This window comes from Pundamilia nyererei, unplaced genomic scaffold (genome assembly GCF_000239375.1).
Source record: "Pundamilia nyererei isolate P.nyererei 1_Seehausen unplaced genomic scaffold, PunNye1.0 scaffold00089, whole genome shotgun sequence".
Classification (NCBI taxonomy): domain Eukaryota; kingdom Metazoa; phylum Chordata; class Actinopteri; order Cichliformes; family Cichlidae; genus Pundamilia; species Pundamilia nyererei.
The window spans coordinates 1,991,665-2,002,245 of record NW_005187490.1 but is presented as its reverse complement, the minus strand read 5'-3'; the positions used below and the strand labels follow the sequence as shown (position 1 = coordinate 2,002,245).

At 40.5% G+C, this 10,581-nt stretch overlaps 1 protein-coding gene across 2 annotated transcripts in view; it reads left to right on the top strand.

The window, feature by feature from the left end:
* The first annotated feature begins 1,116 nt into the window (after window positions 1-1,116).
* myo18b (myosin XVIIIB) overlaps window positions 1,117-10,581 on the top strand; it is a 71,921-nt gene continuing 62,456 nt past the window's right edge. For both annotated transcript variants that reach the window (XM_005739127.2, XM_005739128.2), the window contains exons 1-4: window positions 1,117-1,181; window positions 3,437-3,594; window positions 6,339-6,482; window positions 8,150-8,575. In XM_005739127.2, coding sequence (XP_005739184.1) covers window positions 3,556-3,594; window positions 6,339-6,482; window positions 8,150-8,575 — 609 coding nt within the window. In that variant the 5' untranslated portion in view covers window positions 1,117-1,181; window positions 3,437-3,555. The remainder of the gene's footprint in view (window positions 1,182-3,436; window positions 3,595-6,338; window positions 6,483-8,149; window positions 8,576-10,581) is intronic.

The following is a 10,581-nucleotide window of genomic DNA, read 5'->3' as shown; positions in this document are numbered from 1 at the left end:
ATATATACATATATATAAGGAGTCTCAGCTACCTACAGATTGACAATTACTTTGAACATAACTTTAGAAATGGAACAGAACTCATTGAGCACCAGATCATCTCAAACTTTTTTTTTAACATGGCGATGAGTTCACTGTACTCTATTTCCTCTGAAGTCACCAGCTCAGTCCAACAAAGCACTGCTAGGAATGGTTTGAATGGGAGAAACCTGTCATAGCTGACAAGCCTCTGTGTGATGTCATGTTAGTGTGGATCCAAATCCCATAGGAATGTTTCGAGCCACTTGTTGAATCTGTGCCACGGAAGGATAAGGCAGTGTTGACGGTAAGAGGTCCAACCTGGTGTTGATAGGGTGGTGAGTGTGAATGGATAGAGAAATATACACGAAAGATAATAAGTAAAAATGCAAAACTTAAAACACAGAATCAGCGATGTTCAGGATTTATTGTGGGCACCGTGATTAGAAAGAGGTACATGTGGAGGAATGAGTGATCTGTGGTCACCACAGCGCGATGTGCTTTATTAGCAAAGAATCATACAACATGTCTAAGAGGAGGGTTGCTCGTACCACACCGTCCCCAAAGTCATCAGGAGGCGCCTTCTCCTCACTGCTCCGTCTTCTTCAGCTGTAGTTGTCAATCAACTCAAGCAGCTGATGCACTGCAGCTCTGAACATGTGCATTTGCGGCCTGCACTCATTATACCCCTCCCCCTGGTGTTCACACAGCTTTAAAAAAAAAACACGTTTTCATGCTGTTACTATGTTTACAGAAGATGATAACGTTTCCCAGTGCTGTAGAGCCAGATTACTGTACTTGTGGCGTCTGGTGAAGGACAGGTGAATGGCTAAAAAGAAAAAGGAAAAGCGGATCATGTTACAAGCTGTGGCTTCACCTGACAACAAGCTTCTTTGTGTCTCATGCAGGTCTCCAAACAGGGTCGTTTAGAGACCCTTCCTCCACCCTGTGACTCCAGATATTTATAGAGGAGTCGTCTGTCAGTGAAGCCATGCTGCTGGTCTGTGTGTCGCTCTATTTCTGACTATTGCTGCATACCCCCTCAGTCAGTCTTGCCCAGTCTGTGCGACTGTGAGTGTGTGACAGGGGGACTCTCATTTTGGCTCGCTGGATTTGCCATTAAACATCTGGAGCCTTTAGCTGCTTCTCTACAGTTTTGGAAGGTATGGCTGCGTTTTGTTCTATCCTATTTGCTGTCCACTTATAAAGTTCCTGTCATGGGTTTTATTTATAGATTGGAGCTGGGTTAGAGAGAGCGGGGCTTCAGGGGCCTACATTCTGTAATACAGCCGGGCTGAGATTTGACATTGTTACATTTAGATAACACTGGTTCAGACGCCGCTGTCTACTTCACCAGAGGACTGGTTTTTACTGTTGGCTCGATTTTTATTGTCAAGCATGTTTCTGTCTCTGGTGTCTTGTTAGGAGAAGTTTTCTGTTGAGGTCATAAACTCGTCTTGTCAAGCAAGGGTCCTATAGTTGAAAAGAAGGTTTAGCATGCCACCCGAGAACCTGTTGGATGCATTTCTATGTCAAAACAGACTTTTAGGACAGTTTTAAAATCATTTAGAAAGTTGGTTGGTAGTTTTTATGTGATTGGCACAATGCCTGGTCCTTCTAAAACTAGCTGTTGAGTTGTTTACAGGGACTGACTAAACCTGCCCCTAGTATGCTGCTTACAGGCAGAGAGCAGGATCTCATACTGTATGATCCACACCACAAGGCTACTGGAGCGAGGTACATGGCACATAATGACAGACATGTTTCTGATTTTCTATCTTGCCTCTGAGGCTGGATCTTCCTTAGAGGAGAAGTTCGGAGAAAAAAAACAAGCATGAGACCTCTGACACTTGTTTGATTTTGCTTTCAGATGAAACCATGTTTGACAGGATGATTTTCATCCACTACTCTTTGGAATTAGACCACATTTTGGGTTATGTTTGGGTTCGCTTGTGTTGGTAGTCTGGATTGGTAATTAGTTGTGATTTAGCTTCGCTCTTCTCAACCTCCTCCCTTTGAAACCTTTTTAAGAAGTCAACAGGTTGAAAATCAGTTGGACTGATGATTTTTAGTTTTGTACAGAGTGCTGGCACCTCAGACAAACACGCATCTGGGTCCTTGAACAATCTGATGACCACACTGACACAAAGTTCTAATCATCAGCAGTGAGAAGTGCACAATCAATGCAGTCCTGTAAGAAACTAAATACACCTTTACCGCTGTAGGAATGAAGAGTGTAGCTAGCGTCCAGGTCCTGCTAATCCAGGGGTGGGCAACTCCAGGCCTTGAGGGCCGGTATCCTACAGGTTTTAGATCTCACCCTGGGTCAACACACCTGAATCAAAGGATTAGTTCATTACCAGGCCTCTGGAGAACTTCAAGACACGTTGAGGAGATCGTTTAGCCATTTAAATCAGCTGTGTTGGATCAAGGACACATCTAAAACCTGCAGGACACCGGCCCTCGAGGCCTGGAGTTGCCCACCCCTGTGCTAATCAAATACACTTGATTATCTGATCAGCAGTAAGTGTGAGCACTTTTGTAAAAACTGAGGTTTTGACAGTTTGTTTCTGTGGCGCACTCGAATGTATGTTGTATACCAATGTCTTCCCAGGAGTGGGCGCCCCAGCAAATTTACCCCAAGCTTAGGCCATCCATGCTCTGAGAAACTGCAAAAAACTCAAGAACTCCACCGCAGACTCTACAAGTTCATAGCAAACATCTCAGACCAACTGCCAGCATGGTGGTGGAGCGATGAAGATTTGGGCACCTTACAGTCACTGAGCAGAACATGAACTGCTCTGTATACCAAAGTGTTCTAGAGTCAAATGTGAAGCCGTCTGTCTGACAGTTAAAGCCTGAATGAAACTGGGTCATCAACAGAACAATAATCCCGAGCACAGCTGCTGAAACAGGAAAGAATCAGTGCTGTGGCCCAGTCAAAGTCCAGACTTCAACCCGATGGAAATGGGGTCATGACAAAACAGAACCGCAAAAAGACATCAGGAGTGTTTGAGGCCAAGGGCAATGGGAAGGCACAACTTTTTTCACAGTGTAGCTACTGATTAGTAAAACTTTTCACACAGATTTACGCTTTAACAATATGTGTGTTTATGACCCTATTAATCACAGCAGACCCTTGCCTTCAATGCAGTGTTGTAAAAAAAGGTGGATAATGACAAGATTGACTAACGCCAACACATCATACAGAGTAGGTGTGAGCTGACTGACAACAGAACCTCTGAGCAGGAGCACGACGAGACAGTTTCTTAAAAAATAATGACGTCTCAATAGACACAAAGTGGCAGTGAAGTATGTCAATAATGGAAAAGTGGATCATGATGGTGTGTGTGTGTGTGATAACTGTCTTTTACTGAAGATTATCTAATTTACCTCAGTTTTCTTTCTTTCTTGTCAGATTGTTCTTCTCCCTCTGTGCACACGCACATTGCCACAATCACATCTTGCTGACAGACGTGTGACCCTCCACCTCCACAGCCACCTCACTCCCCTTAACCCTCTCCCTACTGTGAAACCATGGCACTGTCCTCACGCTTAAAACTCTGGGAGAAGAAGGGAGGTGCAGAAATGCTGTGTGCTGCATTAACTCTAATAGCTGGTTGTGACTGCACACATGTGTGTGTGTGTGGGTGTGTGTGTGGTGCACTGATCACATAGTGAGTGCTCCTCTGTTCTAACCCTGAGTCATCGTAGCATGTCACTGCTGTGGTTGGTGTATTAATCATCTTGCATGTTCAGTGTTTGAGCTTTTTACAGCCCCATGCTGTCACTTGACATTTGCGATCTGAATCTGCTGATACTGATATTTCTGTTGAGATACAAAATATTGAAGTTTTCCACAAATGGGAGCAGAACACCCAGCCTTATATGGCAGTTTCATCACTCAGTTCATTCTGCTTATCACACGCTACCGAAAGACTGTACCGAAAAGATGGTCATGCTTAAGTTTAGGTTTTTTGTTTTTTTGTTTTTTTTTATCCATTTTGAAGCCTCGAGATTAGCCTCCATTTTTCAGCCTTTTTCAGGTTGATTGTAAAGATATTTTTATGCTCAGTGACTCCAGCTTACAACACCATTAGTGGAAATCCTTACAGAAAAAAACGAAATTGTATGTCCCAGCTGACCGACAAGCTACAAAGTCTTTCCCCACAGTTCATACAAAAGGAAGGTAGGAGACAGTGATAACTGGAAACTGTTTTTCAGACTGGATTTTAAATGTGTTACACTATCCTGGCAAAAACACAGAAGCAGAGTATTCTTCTGCTGGGTAAAGAAAATACATGCTGTCCTTTTGATGTGGCCCCTCGTACACCTGGTCATACACATGATACCATCTCATAGGATGTCAAATCTCTGAAGAGATTCATACATGCTAGTGGATTTTCAGACTGTCACTGGGAAAATACTTTTAATGTAGCTACATTGTGGAGCACAGCAACACAAATGGAAGGCATCAGATTTCAATCTGATTACAGTATTGGTTAACTGACACTGCATTGCATACACAAGGGTTTTAACCAAAGCAAATATTCTTACACAGTAACATGTTTCATGTGACTGATATGTTATTACAGTATACATAATTAGATTAAGAATTGCTGTCATTTTAAGCACAGTCCCTTAATTACTGTGCAAGTTTGCAAATGATATTGAATACTGGGCAACATCAAAATAAATTTTTTCTCAGATTCTGCCCCTCCTAATGTTCTTGCTCCATGCAGGAAAAACTTTTAAAAGCTGCATTTGAAATCAACTTGAGGCCTTTTACCTGCTTAATTTCTTAAAGGTTTAATAAAGAAGTGACCATTTACTTGTCCATGCTTCTGTGTCAAATAAACCCCCAAAACAGGAACAAGTGTACAAAATCACTCTAATGCCTGAGCAGCTGATGCTCGGCTTTTCTGTTGAAGCTCATAAACTGTACCTCTATTATTGTAGCTGAATGTAGCTGTATTATTTCAGACAGAGAAACAGTTGTGACATCTTCTGAACTTACTGTAACTGTCTGGGGGGGTTTTACTCTTGGATTAGCTTGACATGAAGCTAATATTGAGTTTTATTTAGTTTAGAAGTAGAACTAGAGGGTTTCTTATCTTTAAAGAGAAGATTTAGGTTTAAACCATCCATGGAACCTCTGCTCAAATCTATTCTAATGCAGTCACGAGTTCATGCCAACTGCAGGGTTTTACAAAGCTGGCACATTTTCACTGGTTAGTCGTCCAATTTTGAATCTCATAAAAAGCTTTGTCAAGCACACTAATGTGTATCCCAGTCTAAATTTTGCAATTAATATGTTTTTGACAGATTTGTGGAGTTTAACAATTCAGCATAGTGGCATCACGTTTACCAAAATGCCTTTGGTGTGAGACCAGACATACAGCTTCCCTCTTTTGCAGAGCACCTGTCTATAAATTACAGAATGATTGCTTCACCTACATGAAAATAGCACGAGGGAAAAAACAGCGTACTCGAAGGCCCTGCCTCTCTGTGCCTCGGGTTCACTCCTCATCTCTACACCAATTCCAAATCCTCACATCTCAGGCATCAATCTAACTCTGTAAACAAATTCCAATCACAAGTCCAGTAGGCCATAACTTTTTTAGAATTCCAGTCTTTTCACTACTTTCAAGCACCTGTCCTCTGATGTGTACCTTCCTATTCTGTGTTTTCCTCCAGTTTTGTTTTTATTCCTCTTTTTGTATATACTCCTCTTGTATGTTATTTATTCCTGCTGTCTTACTATTTCTATTTTTATTCCATACAGTTGGTGCGGAGCACCCACAATTTTGTCGTACATGTACAATGACAACAAAGGCCTATTCTATTCTATCCTACTCAAATTAACAGCCGTTTAGATTGTCACACATTCTCTTATTTGAAAAACCCTCCAACGCCTCAGGTACCTCATAGCTGTTTATGACCCTGCATGGTGCTAAAAGTGCTGAAGGAAGCTAATTACAAAAAGGCCTTTAAAGGACTCACATTCATTTATGTCCACTGTGCCACACACTGCCTCCCCTTTTTGGACTTATTCTAAACCCTGTGGAGCAGTTTTGATGAACTCATGTTTGAGTGTTGGTCAAAATAAAGTGTTTGATAAGAACTGTAAGAAATCTCTTTCGCTTTCCAACACATTTGTCATACATTGTCAACGTATGCATCTGACTTGTTTAACTCTCTGCTGAGCATGCAGTGCATGCCTGATGTGCATGCCCAATGGACTGCACACTGCATCCAAACCATACAATGACTTTCTATTTTGTTTGTTCTGCCTGAATCATCAATGGACCAAACTACAGATAAAGGAGGAAAACAAGCCAATTGTCACAACGGTACCACATCCGCCTCTGTCAGTTCTTCCAGGTGGTTTCCTCAAGCAGCTCGTCAGAGATTCAGAGAAAGAGACCAAACATAAAGAGCCAGAGGTCAAAGAAGAAAGGCCAGTAAGTCATTCATTTCCATCTCTCAATATCTTATTGAATCTTAAAGATCTTAGTGTTGCCAATACCAGAGTTGGTCTGCAACTAAAAACGTGACTAGTCATTTAATTAGGCCACAGGTGTGCCTAATAAAGTGGCACCCTCTCACTCAGATGCCTCTGGAATGGCCTTCTCTAGGCTGGAGAAAACAATGTCAGTAATGTAATGACAGCCAGAGAAGGGCCAGATGGGCTTCTTTGGATAAAACTCATTTTCTCTATCTATTGCTAGCTTTGGCATTGAGAGATTTAATGGAAGAGATAACAGAATGTATGGATAATAAGAGGTACACACTTGGAGTTTTCTTAGATCTAAAGAAGGCATTTGATACTGTTAATCATGAAATTCTATTAAAAATTTCATGATTAAAAAAACTGGAAAGGTACAGGTTTAGGGGAGTGGTTTGGACTAGTTTAAAAGCTATGTAGGGAATAGGCAACAATATGTACAAATAAATGAATATATATCTAATTTGGTGGATATTGCTTGTGGAGTACATCAAGGTTCAATATTGGCTCCAAAAATGTTTATTATGTACATAAATGATATTTGCAGAGTATCGCAGATTCTAAAGTTTGTAATATTTGCAGATGACACAAATATATTTTGTTCAGGAGTGAAGTTGCCACAGGTTTTGGAGATGATCACACAGGAATTAACGATATTAAAGTGGTTTGATATAAATAAGTTATCATTGAATCTAGATAAAACCAAATTTATGTTATTTGGAAACCAAAAGAAAAGTATCAAAAAAAATTCTTGGTGTGATCATTGACCAAAAGGTCTGTTGGAAACCACACATTATACTTTTAAAATACAAAGTGCTAGAACAACTTTAAAAAGTATGTCTATCTCAATAGCGGGAGTGAAATTATGGAACAGTCTAACAGAAGAAATAAAAGAAAGTAACAACATAAACCAGTTTAAAATAAAATATAAAAAACAAATTTAAAAAAATATAAGAAGGATGAACACAGGGTTAACCCAGGATGGTAGTGTTGTTGGTAATAGTGTTTCAGTTTAGTTTTTTCATAATTTGTGAATGTGCAAATGTAACCATTTATTTATTTTTATGTGAAAGTAACTATACTGTGGTGGGGATTGTTTATCTTTTGTTTTGTTTTTTGTTTGTTTGTTTTGCTTTACTTTTGCTTCATATGTTGTTTGTTTAATTTAAGACTAAAAGAAAATTAAATGAATGAGAGGTAAAACCTGAGGGGGTAGGGACATATAAGTATATACTTCTGCCTACCTCTTTTCGAACAAAAGAATGGAATTATATTTTGTAATGATTGTGAATGAACATGTTTGAAATAAACATGAACTGACCTTAACTAAAAATGATCTTACCTGTTAAGGCAGATAAACTGCTTGTTACCTAAAATAGTGGATAGCTGGCTAAGCTAATAATAATAGCTTACTAATGTTGTAACTAATGCTAATCGTTCAAACACTTGGAAGCATTTCATATCAAAGCTATAGAATTCACACTGAAGACACAACAAAAGCACCAGCAGACTGTGACACATCACCCACTATTTCCAGTAGCACTACTACACACAAGTACAACGCATGCATAACCTTCAGTTAACAGTCAAAGGAGGCCTGTTACTTTTTTCTTCCCACTACAGCCAAACAAACTGAGTGACAACCTGGTGCAACAGTTTCTACTCCCAGATCAGACTCCTCCAATCCTCGAGGCAGAAATGTCCCTGCGGACAGAGCAATTCAGCGACAACAGCGACAACAGCCAACCTCAAGGACGCAACTCAGCACAGCCAGATGGCAGGTCCTCATCTCAGTGCCACATAGTGACTCCTGACTCCAGGGGTAAACCTGAAACCAGACCAGACGTAACACCAGAGCCCCCAAAGCAGAAGCTGCAACAGTGGGACAGAAGGACTGAAAAGAAGAGCAAAAATATGGAGGAGCATACAAAGAAGGAGAAGATAGAGGAATTTGGGCAAGGGAAGGAGAAAGAGAAGGGGATGGAGGAGAGGCAGGAGCCAGAGGGAATGCAAACAGAGACAACGGTGACAGAGAATGCCAGGAAGGAGGTATGTAGGCTTTTGTCATCCGGTCTTACAGATAGTCTGAGGCCTGCAGAATACTTGGAAACTCTTCTACATTAAAATAATATTTTTAATGGATTTTTTCCCCTTTTCGTGACACCGTTTCCTTTTAAAACTAACATTTAAATTCCAATAAAAACATATCTACTTTATGCCCTGCATTCAGATCCCTCATCTGCCTTAGTTGAGACATTCACGAGACATAGACAGTAAAAAAAGTGGATGTAGCTTTGTGGTTGGAAAAGTAAAGCCAGCGGGGAAGTGCCTTAAACTTGCATTCTGTCTGGAGGCCATTAGATGGCGACACCTATGGCGATTAGTTCATTGTTCTACTCGTTGTGGATCATACTGAATAAAAATAAACCTAATTTGTAGGGTTTTAGTTTATATGTTTTTGATGATACTGTATTTGACACAGGAGGATTAGCTGTGATGTTTTCAGTTTGCTCAATGGCTAATGACTTGTCAGTTGCAAGCATCTTTTTCTCAGCAGTGCGCACACAGCGAGTGACTTTTCTTTGCCACATCTCTACAAAAGCGCTAGTCTCCTCAAATTTATCTGAATTGTTGTGGTGTTTTTAAAGAGAAACCTGAGTTAATGCTGCATTATTTTTCCTTAGTAATCCTGCAGTGCTCCCCTATTGAGATACAGCACATTGTTTGCAGATCACCCTGCTATCGCAATAATCACAATAATATCTAGTAGCATATGAAATGAAAAGATCAGATTTTCTTATATTTACCTGCTGTGATCCAGTGCAGCTGCTTTCCTTCAAACTGTTTATTTCTATGAACAAAATAATATGCCCTCCATAATAATAATTATTATATAATATATTGTTCATGCAAAGCAAAGACTCAACAAGAAGTAGTTTTTATTCCAGCAGTGTGATGGTCAGATTTCAGATGTGAGTGTAACAAACTGTTGTTAAAAACTCAAACTACATCAGTTATGGCATAAAATGGAAAATGCAGTTACAATTAACATTTTGGTCATTATGTCGATGGTTTTTGTGAATTGTGGGATGATCCATCACAATGAATTATGAGACGGTGATTTCTAATCTCCTTTCATAACGGATGGTCCTCCTTAGCTAAAGGAAGCAATAAAGGAAGCATTGAAGCTCCTTTCCTTAGTATTCAGAGAATTTGATTAGATCTTCTTATGGATATTTCTGGGTCACGTCTCTCAGCTAAGAACCGTTAAAAGCAAAATGGATTATTGGAGCTCACCACTGGATTCTTGCAACCATGATGGCAACAGCATAAACATTCATCTTAAATCTTCAGAACACTATTTGAAACCAACAGGTGACGTCGTGGTAGCTATTTAATATCTACATAAATGGGTACTGTCTGGTGTGACAGTACCCATTTATGTAGATATTAAATATTAAATATAATATTAAATATTATAAGCACGACATCCCAGTGCATTTCAGACCCAGCAACACGCTCAGACAAAAACTGGTTCACCCGAAAGACAAAACGGCAAAACACAGTCTTAACAATGTGGTGTATGCTGTACAGTGCAGCGAGGAATGCCCAGACCTCTACATTGGAGAGACCAAACAGCCACTTCACAAGCGCATGGCACAACACAGAAGAGCCACCTCCACAGGACAAGACTCAGCAGTCCATCTGCATCTTAAGGATAAAGGACACTCTTTCGAGGATGCCAATGTTCACATTTTGGACAGAGAGGACAGATGGTTTGAAAGAGGAGTGAAAGAAGCATCTATGTCCACTGTGAGCGACCATCTTTGAACAGAGGCGGGGGTTTACGACACCAACTCTCTGCCATCTATGATCCAGTTTTGAGTTCCCTTCCCAGACGCCTTAACGCCCACTCACATCCTGGGCCATCTGACCTCAGGAATTCGCATGATAAGGTGGGGCCAGGTTTCACAATGAACACACCCGAAACTCTGGCTGATTGGGACCCACACCCAGTTTCACACCTTGGCTCAGGCGATTAGAGGATCATCAGG